Source organism: Callorhinchus milii, unplaced genomic scaffold (genome assembly GCF_018977255.1).
Source record: "Callorhinchus milii isolate IMCB2004 unplaced genomic scaffold, IMCB_Cmil_1.0 Scaffold15, whole genome shotgun sequence".
Lineage (NCBI taxonomy): Eukaryota > Metazoa > Chordata > Chondrichthyes > Chimaeriformes > Callorhinchidae > Callorhinchus > Callorhinchus milii.
The window spans coordinates 6,073,856-6,094,538 of NW_024704756.1; the positions used below are offsets into that span (position 1 = coordinate 6,073,856).

Sequence of the window (20,683 nt, forward strand, 5' to 3'; positions counted from 1 at the left end):
CTGAGTGAAGAAATGTTTCCTCAACTCTGCTCTAAAAGGCTGACCCTTAATTTTAAGACTGTGACCCCTGGTTATAGATTCTCCTACCAGGGGAAACAATCCCTCTGTGCCTACTTTATCCAGCCCTTTAAGAATCTTATATGTTTCAATAAGATCTCCCCTAATTCTTCTGTACTCTAGTGAATACAGCCCAAGTTTATTCAGCCTATCCTCATAGGTCAGTCCCCTCATCCCAGGAACTAACCGAGTGAATCTACACTGCACCCCGTCTAAGGCAAGTATGTCCTTTTTTAAATAAGGAGACCAAAACTGCACACAATACTCTAGGTGCGGTCTCACCAAGGCCCTATAAAGTTGCAGCAAGACTTCCCTACTCTTGTACTCTACACCTTTTGCAATGAACGCTGACATGCCGTTTGTCTTCTTAGTTGCTTGCTGCACCTGCAAACTAACTTTTTGAGACTGGTGTCATTGCAAAAGGTTTAGAGTACAAGAGTACAAGACACCCAAATCCCTCTGAACACTAACACTATCTAATCTCTCCCCTTCTAGAAAAGAATCTGTTTTTCTATTTTTGCTACCTAGGTGAATAACTTCACACTTCCCCACATTAAATTCCATCTGCCTTCAGTGAGTTTATCCATGGAACGATTGGGTTATACAGATTTGAGTACTTAGCTTTAATCTCAACTGAGGAAATGTAGCAAATTTACAATTGGCCTCAATTCTCTTGAGAATATTGCAGCATCCCTTAATCCCTATCCCACAGCTATGTTGGAGATGCACATTTGTGGATCCTGGATTGAAGGCACAATTGGGCTTGATTGCAATGACCCTTGTAGTTGAATAACCTCCATTCACTGCCAAAGATCATATAGAAATAAATGGCTACTAAGGCAAAATACTGGAAGCTAATCTTGCTTGTGAATTATACTACAGGCATAGGAATACAATAAAGTCACTTCATTATTAAAGCCTCGATCTGGAACTGTGGGATGAGATAACGAAGGTCACTAGTTAGGGACCAACCATACTAGTTGGTGATTTTAACTTACCCAAAATTGATTTGGATAATAATGCATCTACTGATAAGATAGGGAAGGGGTTTCTAGAGTTAAATGAAGACTATTTTATGACTCAGTTTCTAAAAGAGCTAACTAACAAGGAGAGATAATATCTTGGATTTGACAGTGAGCAACAGTGATGACCAAACTCCAACATAAAGGTGCGAGAAGCATTAAGCAACAATGATCTCAATGCAGTCACATTTGACATCACAAGAATTGGTGAGGTTAGAAAAACCCAAACAAAACTGACAAATATCAAGAGGTCTGACTGCGTTTGAGAAGTCCAGTCGGAGCGGGCCTGGCAGGCTGAAATATCGCACTGCGAGTGGAGGACATAAAGGACACCTTCAAGGAGGTGATTATGAAGGCAATGGGACAATGTTTACCCATGTGAAGCAAAGGTACCAAGCTTGAAGGCATTCCTGCCTGGTCAGACGGGGCTACAAAGCAAATCATGAAGAGGAAAAAAAGAGGCATTTAAAGCCATGAAGAATAAAGTGGGATTCAATACCAGAAGGCATGCCAGGACTGCCAAAAAGGCATCAAAATGGCAAAAAAAAGCTTTAAATTGAACATGGCAAGAAATGTGAAGGATAATTACAAAACAAAATTAGTTACATTAAGAGTAAAAGCAAAACAAGCAATAATAATAATAATAATCCTTCTATTTGATATAGCGCTTTACACATCGGGAGGACGTCCCAAAGCGCTTCACAGAACACACTGTAAAGTGAATTGACTGTAATTTTGTGGGAATAGAGTTCGGTGGGTTCTGGAGACAACATGACACAATAATGCTACACAGGCTGCAATAATACTAAATAATTTTTTTGCATTCAGTCTTTACCAAGGAGGAGACGGGTAACTTATCTGTTTAGAAAGAGAACTCAAGGATGTCATTATTCATATCACTACCAGCATGGTTGCCAGACAGCTGTGCAAATTTAAGGTAAATAAATCTTAGGGGCCGGATAAATTGCATCCGAGGATTCTTAAGGAACTAAGGGAGGAAGTCACAGAAACGCTAGCCCAAATCTTTCAAAAATCAGTTCTGGTCACCGTAGTATAAAAAGGATATTGGAGAAATCGAAAAGATATTGAGGAGGGCAACCAAAATGATTGAGGGAATGGAGGGACTGGACTATGAGGAGTGACTAAGTAAATTGGGCATGTTCACACTGGAAAAAAGATCGAGAGGTGACATGACTGCTGTCTTTAAGATCTTAAAGGGGTTAGACAATACAGAACATGACAGGCTGTTTCAACTTGTCCAGAATAGTAAAATCAGAGGACACAACCTGCGACTGAAGGAGGGTAAATTCAGAACGAATCTACACGAACACTATTTCAGTGAGCGAACAATGAACCTGTGGAACAGGCTCCCTTGGGAGACGGTTGAAACAAGAAGTGTTGATTCTTTCAAACACAGACTAGATAGTTTTCTTTTAGGAATATCTTTATGGGATATAGTACATAGGTAGTTCAGGACATACGTGCATGTGACCGCCAGGAAGGTGGAATGCAAACTAGATAGACCTTGGTCTTTTTTCATCTAGCATTTCTTATGATCTTATTGATTCAAGCAATGTTTTTTTTCTTTTGGAGTTATAATGTAACAATGGAACATGCTATGGATATTCAAAGCTGAAATTGGATTCTTTGTATAATGTCAAGAGGTAATATTGCTTTTGTTGTCAATTCTAATTCTCTCTATGTTGACTCCACTTCAAAATAAAGGAAAACGTTTGATGACACCCAATAGTTGAAAAGCAATTGTGTTCAAGAAAGAACACAAGGGTTTGGAAGGCTGTCGTACTATTTAGCAGTTTTCAGTTTTCTAATTGCTCTTGTTCAAACAGATTGCAATTAATTTGCATTCATATGCCTTCCTCCTTTACTTCCACACAATGCTTATTTTATTTAAACTATAATACTTCTAATCAAATACTTGAGGGAAGTTTCAACTGAAAGCAACTGAATATAATGTAGTGGATGATTCATTAACATTCTTTAAAGAATTTCCCAAGAGCATGTAAATTTGAAAATCTATCGACATCAGTTTTAGTGGCATGCATTGATAATTATTCCCAATCATGCCCACACATTTGAAGTGGAGGTCGACACTGGGAGTTAATTCTGCACTGTAATATAGTCTGCTTGTTACCAACATTACCAAACGTGTTCAAGGCTCCTAATTAGCATAACATACCTTAAAGCAAGTATGTCCATGCAAACTGTTTTTCTACCTACAGTAGAGCCTGGTTATATTGCGGTAATTGTGTGTGTGTGTGTCTGTCTGTCTGTCTGTATGTATGTGTGCCCATAAAATCCCAACCAGCCTTATAATGAGGTGTGATAGCAGTCAGCACATCTAAAAGTCACCGATCACACGGCATCACTGACATGTGCACTTGCTGTATCTCCTGCTTCTTCCCCCTTCTCCCGTATTTTCCACCACCCATGTGAGATTTAGGCTTCAAAGATTCAGAATTTCTTGTTATTCCCCATAATATTCAAACCATTTCCATTCCAATATACTGCAGAGCAACCCAAAGTATGGACTTCGTAATAATACTAAAGAAAGGCTTACTGTGTGGTAAGGTAATTTTACACCCATGTAACATATTTCTGTCCTCCAGTTATTCATTGCAAAAAGATACAAAGTTGATATCTATTTCCACTACCTCAGCTTGTAGTTGATGGACTTGCAGTTCAAGCTCTTTTATTTTTTCTTCTCTCTTCTGAAGCTCGGTCTGTGCTTCCTGCCGAGCTGCAAACTCTTCATTAAACTGGAACAAAACATATCAACGAATTCTAGCAGCTGTATGTAACTTAATAATTTCTACACAATGGAAAAATAACCTGACATTACATTTGGCTAACCTGATATTCAAGTTAGAGAGTAGGGCATTTTCTTTTACTTATCAAGCATACCAGAGCACAACCCTCCCCCATCACCACCTCTTTTTAACAGTTCTTTACTGTACTAGCTTTCTGCCAGTATTGACATTGACATATAATTCCCCACCAAGCACTTCTCTGAATCGACATCTGGTTGTTTTCAGAAGATAACCCTTGTGGGGAAGGAGAGAAGAAATATATTGCAATTCAGAAACAAGGAACACAAACAGGAGGGTTTAAGATCAATGCAAGAAAGATGTGGTATAAAATTATCAACTTCATTCAAGGTGAATTCCAGCCAGAAATAATGGTGCTGTTAATAATGTGACCCAATCAAATTACGAGGATCTGGTGGGTGACTCAATTGGGTCACATTATTAGCAGTATCTTCTACCCAAAACTGACAAATTTACCATTTAAATTTAGCTATCAGGATGAACATGGTAAGTGAGCCCATTTGACTGTGCACCAAATAATTGGATCAGACATAAGCATCTCTAAAGCTAAAATATAGCACTTACAATACTGGAAGTACTCCACTCTATTATTTATGCTGCAAAAACTTAACATTCGCACATTAACAAAAAAAATGCAATATTTTTCAAAAAATTGCAGCTCTTTCCTCTATCTACACAGCCAGAGATTCATTATTTTCCCCACAGCCCTCTCCTATTAGTATCATGTAGTCCAACAATGTATAGTTAGATTTCAGCGATTATTTTCCTTCTCAAATCTCATTATTTTGCAATTGGCCACATTAAATGACATTTCGACACTTTGCAGCCCAACCGACTGATCTATGCAGAAACATCTGTATTTAGTCATCCTGGTTCTCCTTCCAAGAAAATAATTTTGGTTTGCTTTCCCAATTTTAATCATCAATGTTCAGTGTAAATAACACCAGTCCTAGCACTGCTCCCTGAGGCACCTCACTAATTATTTCCTTCCATGCCAATGTGAAACTACTCACTGCTTCCTATAATCTAGCCAATTTCATGCCACTTCAGAAGATCCCAAGCTTGTAGAACAATGTTTGTGGCACTTGTGTCAAAAGCTTTGCTAAAATCTAAATATGAGTCCATGGAGTTTTTTGCTTTTCACAAATTGCTATTTCTTCAAATAACTCAAATGTTGTCATGCACAATCTTCTACCCATAATACCAAGCTGATTTCTTCTTATAATTCTGTACATGGTTTATTTTTCTTCCAACATGGAAGTCGCTACACAAATTAATTTGTTGTTCTGTTCTCTCATTTAGATTGTCTTTTTATCAATGCATCAGCCAAAATATTTTAATGCTCTGAGATAAAGTGCAAGTATTTATTAAGATACATTCTCATTACTAAACAACAACTTGCATTTATGTAGCTACTTTCACAACGGATGGCGTCTTGAAGCACTTCTCCACGTATAAACAACTTGCTTAAGAGTTGATAAAATTGTTTCATTACTTTGACTTGGTTTTCTAATTACAGTAATCCCTGCTAAACAACTCAGTACCAAACAGTCCAAAGAACATGTACAGTTTGAAGCTCTTGCATCTTTAAATTAAACTTAATTTCAATAAAGATCAGGGCCCAACATTATTGTAATAAAAATTATTTCAAATTAAAATGTGTTGCAGTCATTGAGTTTAACAGAAAAAAATATTCTGTGGTTGTTCCTTTCCAGTCTATGATTGCTCATCTCTAATTGAAGGCATCCTGGAGTGTGTTAAATATCACTCAGTTGATTCTGAAAAAACATATTAGAATGCAGGAAGTTGTTCTTTGTAATGCGACATTTTGTAATGAAGTAAACCCACCACATATTGATTAGAGAATATCAATATGCTGTGAACTTGAAACAAAGTTTCTTCTCTCTCTTGTCTCCCAAAATAAACAATTACCCCACCAATTCTCTTTTAGTTCAGGTTGTTTTTTGTGGTCTTACCTTTTTGGAAAATTCTAATGCCTTTTGTTCACTTTCTTCAACTTTAAATTTATCAACACAATGATCTGTCAAGAAATTAAAATTAATTATTTACTCTTAGTTTCACCACATATCAAAACTGCAAACAAGGATTATATTGAGTTTGCCTCCATTGCAATAACAATATTCCACTGTAAGTCAATATTTGTTCCACATTAAAATTGTTAGAATATTTACAACAAACAACCAGGTTGGTACAATCCTAAAAGGGGTGAAAGAACAGAGAGACCTGGGGGTTCATATAAGTAAATCTTTGAAGGTGACAGAACAGATAGATAAAGCTGTTCATAGAATCATAGAACTATACAGCACAGGAGCCATTCATCCCATCGTGTCTGTACCGGCTCTTTGAAAAGAGTTACACAAGTCAATAGCTGTTAAAAAAGCATACGGGATACTAGGCTTTACAAATAGGGGAATAGAATACAAAAGTCAGTAAGTTATGATGAACCTTTACAATACACTGGTTAGGCCTCAGTTAGAGTACTATGTTCAGTTCTGGGCACCACACTTTAGAAAGGATATCAATGCATTGGAGAGGGTGCAAAGGAGGTTTACCAGGATGTTACCAGGAATGAGGAACTTCAGTTATCAGGAGAGGTGAGAGAAGCTGGGATTATTTTCTCCTTGAGCAGAGAAGGTTAAGAGGAGACTTTATAGGAGTTTTCAAAATTATAAGGGGATTCAATAGGGTGAACAAAGAGAAACTATTTCCACTGGCGGGTAGGTTGGTAACCCAAGGACACTGATTTAAAATAGTTGTTAAAAGAAACAGGAGCGGTGAGGAGAATTTTTTCACACAGCAAATTGTTTGGATCTGGAATGCATTGCCTGAAAGGCTGGTAACAACTTTTAAGAGAGCAGATAATTATTTGGGGAAGACAAGTTTGCAGGGCTATGGGGAGAGAGCAATGGAGTGGGATTGATTTGGATAGTTCTTTTCAAAGAGTCGGCACAGACACGATGGGCCGAATGGCCTCCTTCTGTGCTGTATAATTTTATGAAACCATAGCACTCTGAATATCTGAACTGATATGCAGATTCTCTCCGACTTATAATTCTCTCGTGGCAAAGCACGCTCAAACATAAAAGGAATATGCAGTGATACAACAGAAAAAAATCATGTTGTAAACACCCTCAGTCTACGAAGGCTGCAGTCTGCATTCTCCGTAATGTCATTATTGAACTTTGTGAGGAATCTGCAGGATTTCTCCCAACTTCTGCACACATACAAAAATATTAGCATTTTCTTAATCACTTTAAAAATTAACCTGTCAAATTAATTTATAAAATGTGTGCTTATGCACAGCTTTGCTAAATATGAATTTCAACAACACTGCAATAAATTATCAGGCTTTCAGCAAGCTACCAGATAAAACTTTTGCTGACCCACATGTCAATGGAATTGGAGAATCATCATGCATCGTTACTTTGCCATTACTTCTCCATCTTGTGAAGATTTCAATGGAATATCTGTCTGACCCAGCATTTGCTCTGCAGCTATATTATACTATTGGTTTGCAATTACTAATAACAATATAAAGTTGGTAAGTACTGCTACATTAATTTATCCAATGCAATAGGCCCTGCAGGATGGAATAAATAATGGATTTATGTGGTGATGAAAAATAATAATACAAACTAGATGCAGGCTTTCAAGGTTGGAAATAATTAGTGGTGGATACATTTTCTAACTGGTGAAATTTACCAAAGCTTTGTTCCTTGAATTCAAACTTTTTTCTTTAACTTCCTCAGGTGACAAGAATTCCACTGAGGTTATACAAGCTAATTATATTTGTGATTAAGTAGTCTATTCATTATTGAAACAAATAATCGAAGATTCAGAGCGGAAACTCAACAAAATATTGTTATGTGCAAGTTATGCAGCATGGTTAAGAGGGAAGGATTACAAGTAAATATTGGCAGAAAATGTGCAGTTATGTCAAATCAGCTAATTACTGGAACTGCATCAACGGTCTTGTGTTTTTCAATCGGGAATCAGATTAGTTCAAATATGCATGATATTCCCATGCATTGTGGGGTCCTGTAGCTCAGTGGTTAGAGCACTCGCTTTGCAAGCGAGAGACCTGAGTTCAATTCCAGGCAGGTCAGGGCGAAACCTTAGGCAAGTTTCCTTACTCCACACAGTGCCTAATAATAATCCCTCCAAAACCAAAAACAATAATAAATTTTCAGTCTACGACTGTTTGTGGGACATTGCTGTGCGCTATTGGCTGCCGCGTTCGCCCACAAATATACAGTCAATTCACTTTACAGTGTGTTCTGTGAAGCGCTTTGGGACATCCTCCCGACGTGAAAAGCGCTATATCAAATGCAAGGATTATTATTATTATTATTATGCCAGGACAATATTGTCTGAATCAATGGGAAGAGTTTTTTTCTACTGCTTAAATTGCTTCATCGGTTAATAGATTCCACATCATTAACAAATTCAGAATTCAGATATGTTTTATAATAGTATTAGAAACTTACCACAATCATTGCAGAGATGTAATAGAAAACAATTATTGTAAAAATTTGGTTAGAAACTATCAAATCAATTATTGCAGAAAATTATTCTGAGCATCAAACAATACTCAAATCAATATTTTAATTGTTTAAAACAGGAGAGCACATCCAATACATACCTATAAGGTGACTGAAATCCACATCTAATCGTTTACGATATCTAAAGTCTGGATCTGTCCCATTTCGATGCAACACTACCTGAGAAACGCATTCTTCAATTATCTTGTAGTACTGGGGTCTGAATGCATTAAAAACAAGAAATCAGTCATAAAAATGTACACCAAACAATATGTCTCTCAGAAATACTCCAATAATTATGCAATTGATTGCATTAATTTGATATTCGTGTCAATTTTATTTGATCAACTACGAGAAAGGTATTGCATGTTGAGTATTGCATACACAACATTTCACTAAATAAGCAATTGTTTGCCTTCAGGTTCATCAATTAGTCCAGCTTACAGAGGGAGCAAAGACAAAAAGGTGGCAAAAGGGCAAAAAAAGGCAAAATGTAAAAAGTACTGTTCTGTAGTTCTGTAGAATACAGAAATTAAATGCTGCATACTGAAATAGCCTGGCTTCTGGAGTGGGTCAGCAGCTTCCCACACTAGAAAGTGGCTTCCAACCAAGTTGCTGGGTTACTGCTCATATCACTTCTAGCAAAGGAAGTGACTTCAACGGAGAATAACATGTATGCGGATTGTGCACAAAGGAACCTCAAACAGCACAGAAAATGCAGGGTCTCCCTGTACATAATGTGACAAAACCAAAAGGAAACAGAAATAACAAAATAAAGCAGAGTAATGCTGAACCACAAAGCACACAGGACAGAAATACTTATTGTCGGTCGTTCAAGGTTACTGAACTCTCTCTCGGGCTAATGCCAAAGAACCTTAAGCACAAATATACATTTTATAACCAACATGTTGATGTACTCTACTCCAATTATGTAGGCTATTATATCTCTGAGCCTGGTTCAAACACAAATTACTGGAGTACATGAATCATACATTAGAATCAGCTCTGTAATTTTCCTCACTTTTCCTATGATGTAATAATTCATGGAACACAAATTTCAGAAAGAGTGTTCGTAATTGCTTCTTGGTTATAAATGATATTGCCTTTTCCATTAGCGGAAATTGATGCACAAAATAACCTTACATTTTAAATGAACCATAATACACTGAACAATTGTGAGACAGTATCTGCATTTCTGAACAATTCTAAATGTCTTCAGCCTTCAAAGATTTATTATTGAAGCCATAGTCAGATGCTCTATCTTTTCAATTATAAAGCATCAAACCTCATTTTTTACAAACATATTTTAATTCTGCATGTAGTGTAATATATTGGCAAAATGGCAATTAGGATTTTGCATTCTCTCCTTTAGTAATCGCTTGTCAACAATAAATTATATTCGCAATAATTTTAGCAAACTACATATTGTAACCAACTTCAGCATTGATAACCTCATTAGTTGGATTGCCTTCCTCCAAAACAATTCTTACAACTTTGTTCCTTGATTGTTTAAAAAAGGAACAATTCTGACACTACATTGGCATTCAAAATGAAGAAAAATTTTGTTGTTAGTGACCTCTCACCTGATATAATAATCATTCCTGATGAGTAGTAGGTGTTGCAAGATCGAAAGCAAGTAATTTTCTGCAGCAGTATCCTTTACCATATTCGACAGCAAATGGTAAACCTCATTTATATCAGTACAAATCAAATTAAGGACTCAAATATACAATACAAGGTGCTCAAAATGTGTCTAGGAATTATTATTATTTTTGTTCTACATATTATAATTTGAAATGACAATACGTCTGATTAATATGTGAAAAGGTTTATTTGTAAATTAAAGTTTTAATTTGTGAAGTCCAGAACTCCTCAAAGATTTCCAGACTTAAAGTATATCATTTGAGAATACAGATTCTTAATATCTAACTGTCATACATTTCTAAACATATTATACCTATACTGTTTATATCTTAGTTATTGAGTAATTTATATTAAAGAAGACTGTGGTAGAACTGTGGGTTTATTTTAATCTTGTTTAAAATGGTCCTGTGTGACCGCTCTCAGAATACCTGATACATTGAATCATCTTCTTTCCTCCAAACCCTCCGAGACAGAGGACACTGAGCAGTATTCCAATTGTTGAAGTATGCACTGTAACTGGAGCAATACATCAACAGGAGGAAGAATATGGTGTCTTTTTAATTTACAGGAAGATTAACAGATGATGTGTTACAAAAAATAATAGTGAAAGTAGGTTATTTTAGAAGTATGATATATTGATCATTTGTGATGCATAGAAGCCTGTGCTTCAAAGACCATTTCTGGTACGATAAATAGCATATAAAATATCTTGTGGCAAATTCAAATAATCCTTGCATTTGCATTTTTGAAGCAGAGGAAACGTTTTAAGAATAGTTGAATTTATAGAACAAGGCAACAATAATTAGTATCTGAGTTCCCATGGTCAGTGTATTTTGAAATAAAATAAGCCGGCACAGACACGATGGGCCGAATTGCCTCCTTCTGTGCTGTATAATTCTGTGATAGAGGTGGCTAAAGTGGGAATATTTTCCATTTTTAAACAAATTGTGCTCATCTGGAGGAGATACAGTTGCAACTCATAACGGAGAGTTAGCACCATCGAATCATTACATTTTCTGAGCAACCTTTTTTAATTAGAAAACCTTACATCAAGGAATTAGTGTCAGATAAAGATAGGTAGATTCTCTTTCTTTTCTGCAACAAAGGTAAAAGCCTTAAGAGCAATACTAAGTATAACCATTTTTCTTTGATAAATAAATTAAACCAGATAGCTGGGATAATGTTTTTGATAGGTTTCCTGCTTTATCCATATGTACCTAAATGCAAGTTATAAGCAATGCATCATCCATTGCTGACATCTCATACCTGCCAACATAATTAAATAAAAAAAACAGACTATATCAAATCATCACATGGAAAATAAAGACCTCAGGGATTATTTGATAGATTCATTTCTTCATTAAGTTAAAAACCTTTTTTATAAAAAAGCAACTTATAAACTCCTGTTAAACACAACCAAGGCTGTCAGGTACACTAACTCAATAGGCTTAACGAGAGCAAAGCTTCACTCATCCCATATTTAAAACCGTAATAATTAAGTAAATTTAACCACATACGAGTTCCCATGGTCAGTGTATTTTCAATAAAGTAAACTACAGTAGTATATTAACATAATGATGGTTTTCTAGTTTGATTAGTCTGACACAAGATAGCTGTGAATAATTTTAAAAAGATTCTGAAAAGGATATTCCATCTCTGATCGGATGTCCTCTAAACGATGTGATATCTCAATGAAATCTTCCTCCTTGTTTTCATCAAACACTTTCAATTGGATATCAAGCTCTTCATTCTCTTTCTCTTTCAACACCTATTTACAAAACAAATCTATTTTAACCTAAGAAATTTATTAGAAAACAGAAGGGTTCAATCCATCTCAGTCAAAGACTAGGGCAACATTAATGCTGCAACTGCATGAACATGATTTATATTGAGGTAGTTTTCTTTGGTTTCTGCTTACGATGTCTCATCAAAACTTAATGTATCATTAATAACTTGTTAAAACAAATAACCAAATATTTTCCTGATTATTTGATATTGATATTGAGCACAAACAGAAAGGCAAATAAACAGTTAAAATTTGTAGTTAAAGTACTGCTTGAACGATGATTTAATCTCTCCTAAACATAAGGTACTTTATTCATGATGTTATTGTTACACAAGCAGTGAGCAAAAAGGATAATGAATTGTTCAAATATTCTGTTAAATATTAACAGCCTGTTCCAGAATTGTTGCTTTGAATGACAATAATTATATTCAATCCATATAATTAATTATGTATTACAATTTCTATGTAATAGAAAATTAAATAAAATTTAAATTTCCTTAAATATAGTAATGATGAACAATATAATAACCGTATTAAGTATGTCAAACAGTTTTTGATCCGTTAAGAACAAAAACAAATATATCCCCTCTTTTCCACACCCACTGCTTTCCAAAGAAAGATGAAAGTTACCGAAACAGGCTGCAGAATTAATCAACTTCAAATGACTAAATTGTGATGGTTCATAAAAATTCTTGACCAATTGTTCAGGAAAGAATTTGTGAAAAAAAACACTTACAATCAAATGAATTGTATTAGTATTTATTTCAGCATCGAGATAGCTGAACCTGATTCAAACTCATCTAGTTATTCAGTTTTCAAGTATTTCTTTGTTCTCCTATCAACTCTCTTCCCATCAACAAGGGTTTAATTTTCTCTCTGTATTTCTAATTATTTTGAATTAATCTCAAGACATACCTTTTGGTCTTCTTTCCCCTTCCCAACCAATACTTGGTTGCCCAATCAGCAGGGTCAAGCTCCTTGGAAAGTCCTCCCTATATGAAAGTATGCTCAAGCACTTTGGGACATCATTCCAATGTGAAAGGCACAATATAAATGTAAATTTGTATTGTATTTGCCTTGTTTTTTGTTTTTCTCTTCTCCATTAAATGAGAGTCAATTTCCTGCATTTGAATAGCATCTGTTATACCCCATTTTTTTNCCTGAACTGAAGCAAAATTCTCAGTGCCTACTGACAGGGTTCTTGCACTGCATTTCATTGTTCCCCAAAACATTCCCCTCGTCCTTTTGAGAAATCATTCTACTGTTAGCCTTAGTCAACTCACACCTATTCTTCTGCACTTCAATTATCACCAAATATTAGCCTTGTTACATTATTAGCAGTAGAGAAGGTTGGTTCATGAATATTGACTGTAGTATATAAATATTTTGGTATCATGATGAAATATTCAAAGGCTAATTCATGTTATTTTGTACTACGAAGTTAACAACAAGATAGGCATACAGATATTTAATTTTTTTTAAAAGAATACAGTCTTAATACACTTCTTACAGGTAATATTTTCTTCAGTCCACAACGCAAGAATTCATTCCTCAAGTGTATCCTGAAATCCAGATCATCTGGTGATGTGACCAGAGCATTAATTAACTGCATACAGGCAACCTGAAAAAAGAAATGTACATTTTTAATGTTAGATGGATACCAATTCAAGCAATATTGTGTTCTATACATAGACTTTTTGATGGAATCAGTACGAATGTTAATCCAGGGGTTGACAATGCCAGTCAGGTTTCTCAGGTCTTTCACTTAACAAAATTATAGGATTTCAAATATAGCCATTAAACAAAATCTACAAAAAGGGTACTGAATTATAACGTCTGTGTTTCATCCCAGCGCAATATGAAAATTGTTTAAGTATCAGCTTCAAAGAGCAATACGTTTAAAGATATAAAACGTAATTCCCAGCGATCACATATTCCCTTGAAAAATAAATAACATGGAAAAAGTGGTTCAACCTTGGCTAACTAGAGAAGTTAGGGAAAGTATAAAATTAAAAGAAGAGGCCTGTAATACTGCCAAGAAGAACAGTAAACCTGAGGATTGGGAGGGCTTTAGAGTATAGCAAAGGAAAACCAAGAAACTGATTAAGAGGGAGAAAATGGAATATGAGGGTAAACTAGCTAGGAACATAAAGACAAATTGTAAGAGTTTTTACAAGTACATAATGAGGAAGAGACTATCAAAAGTGAATGTGGGTCCATTGCAGGCAGAGACCAGAGAAATTATAATCGGGAAAAAAGAAATGGCAGTGTCAGTAAACAAATATTTTGCTTCTGTCTTCAGAAAATAAAGGGGAACCTGGAGGCTAATGTTAGTGAGGAACTTAAAAGAAATGAACATCAGTAAAGCAATAGTACTAGAGAAATTGATAGGATTAAAAAACGATAAATCCCCTGGACCTGATGGCCTGCATCCCAGGGTATTAAGAGGTAGCTGCAGAGATAATGGATGCTTTGTTTTTGATCTTCCAAAATTCCCTAGATTCCTGAATGCTTCCCAGTGATTGGAAGGTCACAAAGATAACGCCGATTTTTAAGAAGGGTAGGAGACAAAAAAAGACCAGTTAGTCTGACATCGGTGGTAGGGAAAGTTCTAGAGTCCTTAATTAGAGACGTTGTCGTGGGGTACTTAGAAAATCATAACATGATTAGGCAATCAACATGGCTTTATGAAAGGGAAATCATGTTTAACAAATCTTATAGAGTTTTTTGAGGATGTAACTAGCAGGTTAGATAGGGGGATTTAGGTCTCCTTATTTAAGAAAAGACATACTCGCCTAAGAGGGGGTGGAGCGTAGATTCACTAGGTTAGTTCCTGGGATGAGGGGGTTGACCTATGAGGAAAGGTTGAGTAAACTAAGCCTATATTCTCTAGAATATAGACGAATTAGAGGTGATCTTATAGAAACCTATAAGATTCTTAAGGGTCTTGACAGGGTAGATGCCGTGAGACTGTTTCCCCTGGTTGTAGAATCTAAAACTAGGGGTCATAGTCTCAAGATTAAGGGTCAGCTTTTTCGAACTGAGTTGAGGAAACATTTCTTCACTCAGAGGGTAGTGAATTTGTGGAATTCTCTACCCCAGAAGGCTGTAGATAATCAGTCCTTGAACATATGCAAGACTGAAGTTGATAGATTTCTAAAGGGTAGAGGGATTAAGGGATATGGGGATAGGGCGGGTAAATGGAATTAGGTTAGAAGATCAGCCATGATCTTATTAAACAGCAGAGCAGGCTCGAGGGGCCGAATGGCCTACTCCTGCTCCTACATCTTATAGTCGTATAATACCCAATTGTCTTAAAGGCAGGATATTCAGCCAAAGCAAAGCAGAATTTCACAAGCTGGGTTTCAAAATGATAAAATACAAAACAGAACTGTGAAGCATAAATGAAAGATAGTAAAAAATTGCAGGTAATTTTAAATGATGTGCAAAGTCCAAAAAAATGCAGAGGATAATTAATGGCAAGGAGCTAAATGGGCAGTAGTACAGCAAATGAGCAGCAGAAGCAGAAGTTCATTTAATACAGTATGATTTGCATATTGTAAGGAAAGAATTAACATAAAATGGTTTTCTTTATTTAGCCTAAAAGAGTTAGAGTTCCTTAGGAGCGTGTATGTGCATGTGTGAATATAACCACAAAAGTAAAGTATTTAGTTATGGTCTATAAAATGGAAGTGAGCATTATATTCACAGTTGAACTTTTTCATATTTTGTAGGAAGTACATGATTACCCATCCAGTACAAGACGTTTCCGGCTTAACATGTTTCACGCTGAAACTGTAACAGTGTTTCACATTTAACTACCTTGTGTAAAGAAATGCTTTCTTGCTTTGACCTAAACTAAAATCAGCCTTGGTCATATCCTGTCAAGGTTTCTAGAGAATACAATGTGTTAACTCCAAGTAAATATACCTGCTATATACCATGTACTAGCACATGAGAATTACAGATGTCTTAAATTATTTCATAAACTGCTCGCTAACTGTGTAATTAGAAAATCAATCCTTTTCATTCATGGTTTTCCATTGGCCTTTCTTTTTATGTACAAATGTTTGTATTGTTATTCTTTATGTTGACTGTTAGGTTTATGCACTTGACTCTTAGCCTTTCAAATCCTGCTTTGCTTCCTGTCAAAACATTCTACATTTTTCATAAAAATATTAAAATTATAGGCTTTTTAAGAGCATTATTATAACCCTTAAAGGGAAAAATGTTAAAAGAAAATGCTCTTGTTGTCCATTTCCTCTTCTGCCATTTCTGGAAATCTGATTTCTAACTTGGGAAGCACTCTCACTCTCCTTTTATTCTTGTAAAACAATAACTATTAGGATAAGGATCCTAATAAAATAATCTAAAACTTTCTGTCCACCAAAACCTGTGTTGTTTCAACACATCTTTCAGATGAATACAAATGTTTAAAGATTAATAACTGGGTTTATAAGTAACTAGCACCTATTATGGAAAGATGATGGTCAAAGTGTTTTACTAACTATCAAATGGTGAAATAGCACATTATTGAAAGCAACAAGACCAAGGAGTACAGCCAAGGAGTAATAAAGAGCATTTTCAGTGGCAAATTGGGAAGTAGCTAAATTCCTTCAAGGAATTAACTAAATTAATGGAGAGTAATTCAGTGGATAGAATTTATTTGTCCTTAAAGAGACATATGATAAAATTTCACATGTGAGATTGTTAAACAATGATCAAGCTGATTGCATTCATACAAAATTAGCTGGCGAGAATGAACATTAGAATAGCTGGAGGAAACAGAGGTGATGATTATAGAATAAGTTCTATCTGGCTTACAGTGAGTACCAGAGCTCTAGATGGATCTCATCCATTTCCCTTGCTGCTCATTTGATTTATAAACTACATGGAGGAAAGCATGTTTTACAATACAAAATGTGCTAATGATATCAAACTATAAAACTAGACGAATAGAGTGGAACTCTTTTGCAATGGGACTGATAAAATCCAAGTGTGGCACTACAACATGTCACCATCTCTAGTCAACACTTCCAAGTGCACCATACAGTTGGTTATGTCCCGATGACCTTGAAATCAACCAATTTTTTGCAATACAAGGTTGATAAATAGCATTCAAGGAAATCTGGACCAAGTAAACTGAAGGACTTTGAGTTGTTGGCCAATATATACTACTTTATATTTATAGAACAAAGAGCAATCCACGAGCAAAGGCAGAGAAAGAAAAGGTTTTGGATGTCATAATTGATCATTCACTGAAAGTCTTGAATCAATTTTTCAGGTCCAAGACAAGCCATACTAAATGATTCTTGTCTAGGTCATTGATGAGGCCGCATTTGAAACAGTGTATGCAGCTTTAAAGAGACTGAAGCATTGGAGAGGGTTTAGATTAGACAAACAATGACTTTGCTCAAAATTATAGCTGAAAGGGGAAAAGATTGCATAGGATTTTGATTGAAAAAAGACTGAGGGCGAACATAATTCAGCTCCATAAAATGTGAGGTATAGGCGATGTAAGCAGACTATTTGAGAGAGAACTTTGGAGCATACTTAAAGCATAACTTCCTTCAATTTGGAAAGATAAATATTCTGCAGGTTTTGCTCGATTACCTTTAGATCACAGGGAGTACCAGCTTAATTCCCATGATTTGTAAGAATTCTAAAGTCAAATAGCCAGCTGATTGAAAACTGCTTTGGCAAAAGAAAGCAGGTGTGATACGTAGAATCAATGCTATTGGGAAAGTGAGTTCTGTCGGGAGAGTGAGTTCTGCAAAGGATCTATCATAATTTTCATGTTTATGTTGTACATAAATACTTAAGTGAGTCCTTTTAAATATTATATAAACTGCAGACAATCCCAAGATATGGCCAGCTGACTTGTGTAAAGGAGATTGATAAGATTCAGAAAGATATGGGCAATCTAAGTAGATGAAACACAGACAGTTGGATTTTTCAAATGCATAAATCAAAGGTATTGTATACTGTGACATGAAATACAAAATATATGTATAAGAAAAATAGATGCCTAATAGCAATTATAGGAAACAAAAACATTTAAATGTAATTATTGGTTATTCATCAAAAGTATCGAGTTCTGTGAATCTGCTGTCAACAAAATTCACCAGTACTGAAATGTACTTCAGGATATTGGATTCTATAACTACTAAATTTAGAATGTCTGTGAAAAGTTAAGCACCAAATTTTTAAAAAAACACAATGTATTGCAGACTGTTCAAGGAATAGCAAAATATGATGCCTGCACTACAAGGACAATAGATGAGTCATCCTTGAAATGTAACTGGAAAGAATTGAACAGTGTGGGTGTAAGATTGAATTAATATCATGGAGTTTTGATCAATTACCTTTTTGAGTTTTGAAAATCAGAGCTCTATTTTCTTGGAGGTGTTACGTGTGGTTACACCTTACCTCTGAAGATTGATTGACCTAGGCAGTTTCTATGACATCGCAAAATAATTTGATGGGCATAATGTCTTTCTTCCACATATTTTGGATTGCATTTGAACAGTAATGTGACTCAAGAACCAAAATATGATATCAGTAAATGAAAAAAGTTTGGTGAGGCAGAGGACATGGAACAGGCCTGAGATTTGATTGTTATCATATGAAATGTTACAATGAGATCTTGTCTGCCTAGCAAATAATCCTTCACATGAGTTCATCATTCACCTTGTAGCGATTTGAGAGATGTTGCCTACGAATATACACTTGACAGTACAGTAATTACTCGTGAGATGCTTCAAGACTTTGTGATACAAAAAGGCATAAGATTTCTTTCTCTCCCATTATCTATGTCATATTCCCTTGCCCAGCAGAGGCAAGTAACCAATATAATACTCTGCTAATCTGGTTATTGAATACTCATTGATGTGTGTGCAATAAAACTTGACATGCCGTCCAAGTTCGTATCATTCCAAAGAGAAGCACTCCATTGATGTGACCAATTTGAGATAGGAATTCACCATCATCGAAGCCATGGTGAATAATATGCATATTTTCATAGATCATTGATAAGGTCTTAAAGCAAACAGATTTTATAGGACGGATAATCCAATTGAATTTGGTTCTTTGTATCGGTTCACCACAGACCCAGAACTCATAATTTGAAATTATAACACTGCTTTGTTAATGTGGATGTCTGAAAATGGGAAATAAAATGATGTGATTAGTGGTGAAATTCAGTTCATAAATCTCAGAAGCATAGATGTCACTATCATTGCAAATCAAGTCAATTATCTATGCAAGCAGGGAGCTCAAATATTGCCAGTATTCTTACTGTTGATTAAACATGGTTGACAGGAGTCAACTCCGTTGGTACTCATGACCCCCATCCTCACCTCCGCCCTCCACTCCTCGTTTCCGACCCCCATCTTGGGTGCAAACCCTTCACTGTCTATCCTCTTGACGTGAAAGATGCTATTTAAAGCAATTTGTTGTTGATAAATTGGAAAAATACTGAAAAGTCATCAATGGGACCCAGAATAGGGAATCACTCAGGAACACAATTAGATGATCAATAACCAAATATTATTACGCATACATTTCGTAGATCATAAAAATATAAACTAAAGGCATGCTTTAGATCATCGGATATGTTCTATTGCTGTATGTGTGATGTAAAATGGATATTCGAAAATGTCTACAACAACAAGATTCCATTTATAGAGCGCCTTTCAACGTCGGGAGGACGTCCCAAGGCGCTGGACAGTTGGGTCAGGACCCAAGCAGGGGGGAAATGGTCAGGGTGAGGGGAGGGAAGAGAGGGAGCGAGGAGGGGGTAGAGAGTCAAGAGGGGAACTGAAGGCACGGTCAAAGAGAAAGGTCTTGAGACTGGCCTTGAAGGAGGAAAGGGAGGAAGCAAGGCAAAGGCACTGGGGGATGGAGTTCCAGAGCCTCGGGGCTGAGAGGCTGAAGGCCCGGCCACCTATGGTAGGGCGGTTGGGGCGGGGGATGTGGAGCAGACCGGAGCCAGAGGAACGGAGGGTACGGGCAGGTAGGTAGGGGGATAGTAGGTTGGAGAAGTAGGAGGGAGCAAGGCCGTGAATGGTGAGGATGAGGATCTTGAATTCGATCCTCTGGGGGATGGGGAGCCAGTGGAGGCGAGCGAGGGTGGGAGTGATGTGGTCGCGAAGCCTGGTGCGGGACAGTACACGAGCTGCAGAGTTCTGAATGACTTGCAGCTTGTGGAGGGAGGTGCCGGGAAGGCCGGCGAGGAGAGAGTTCCCATAGTCCAGCCTTGAGGTGATAAAGGCGTGGACCAGAGTTTCAGCAGCATGAGGGGTGAGGTAGTGCCATAGTCTGGCGATGTTTCGGAGGTGATGGAAGGCGGTGCCAGCTGTGGCGCGGATATGAGGAAGAAAGGACAGCTCAGGGTCGAACAGAACACCGCGGTTCCTGACTGGCCTTGAGAGGTGGAGAGTGCAGCCTTGGATGCTGATGCTGTCAGCGCCTGCTGTCTAAATCAGAGAGAGAGGGCAGTGGAGTACTGGAACACTGCGAGACTAATAGTGACACCATGATGGAAGTTTATTTTAGTCACTGCAGTCAATTTGTATTTCACATTATGTCCAATTGTCCACACCATTTGCCATTCGCCATGGAAATTTTCCCAATTAATCAGGTAACGTCTCTCTACCCTAAGGAGACAGTGGAAACAGAAAATGTCATTTGTTTCAAGAACAAATTCAATAGATTTCTGCTGGAAAATAATATCTCAGGATGCAGTATATAGTTTGGGACACAACA

General features: G+C 36.5%; 1 protein-coding gene across 5 annotated transcripts in view; it reads right to left on the bottom strand.

Moving 5' to 3' along the window:
• Window positions 1–20,683, bottom strand: part of diaph2 (diaphanous-related formin 2) — a 275,153-nt gene that overhangs the window by 182,364 nt on the left and 72,106 nt on the right. For all 5 annotated transcript variants that reach the window (XM_042340670.1, XM_007891859.2, XM_007891858.2 and 2 more), the window contains 6 exons: window positions 13,428–13,538; window positions 11,781–11,899; window positions 10,071–10,187; window positions 8,589–8,707; window positions 5,902–5,966; window positions 3,752–3,856 (listed from right to left, as the gene is read on the bottom strand). In XM_042340670.1, coding sequence (XP_042196604.1) covers window positions 3,752–3,856; window positions 5,902–5,966; window positions 8,589–8,707; window positions 10,071–10,187; window positions 11,781–11,899; window positions 13,428–13,538 — 636 coding nt within the window. The remainder of the gene's footprint in view (window positions 1–3,751; window positions 3,857–5,901; window positions 5,967–8,588; window positions 8,708–10,070; window positions 10,188–11,780; window positions 11,900–13,427; window positions 13,539–20,683) is intronic.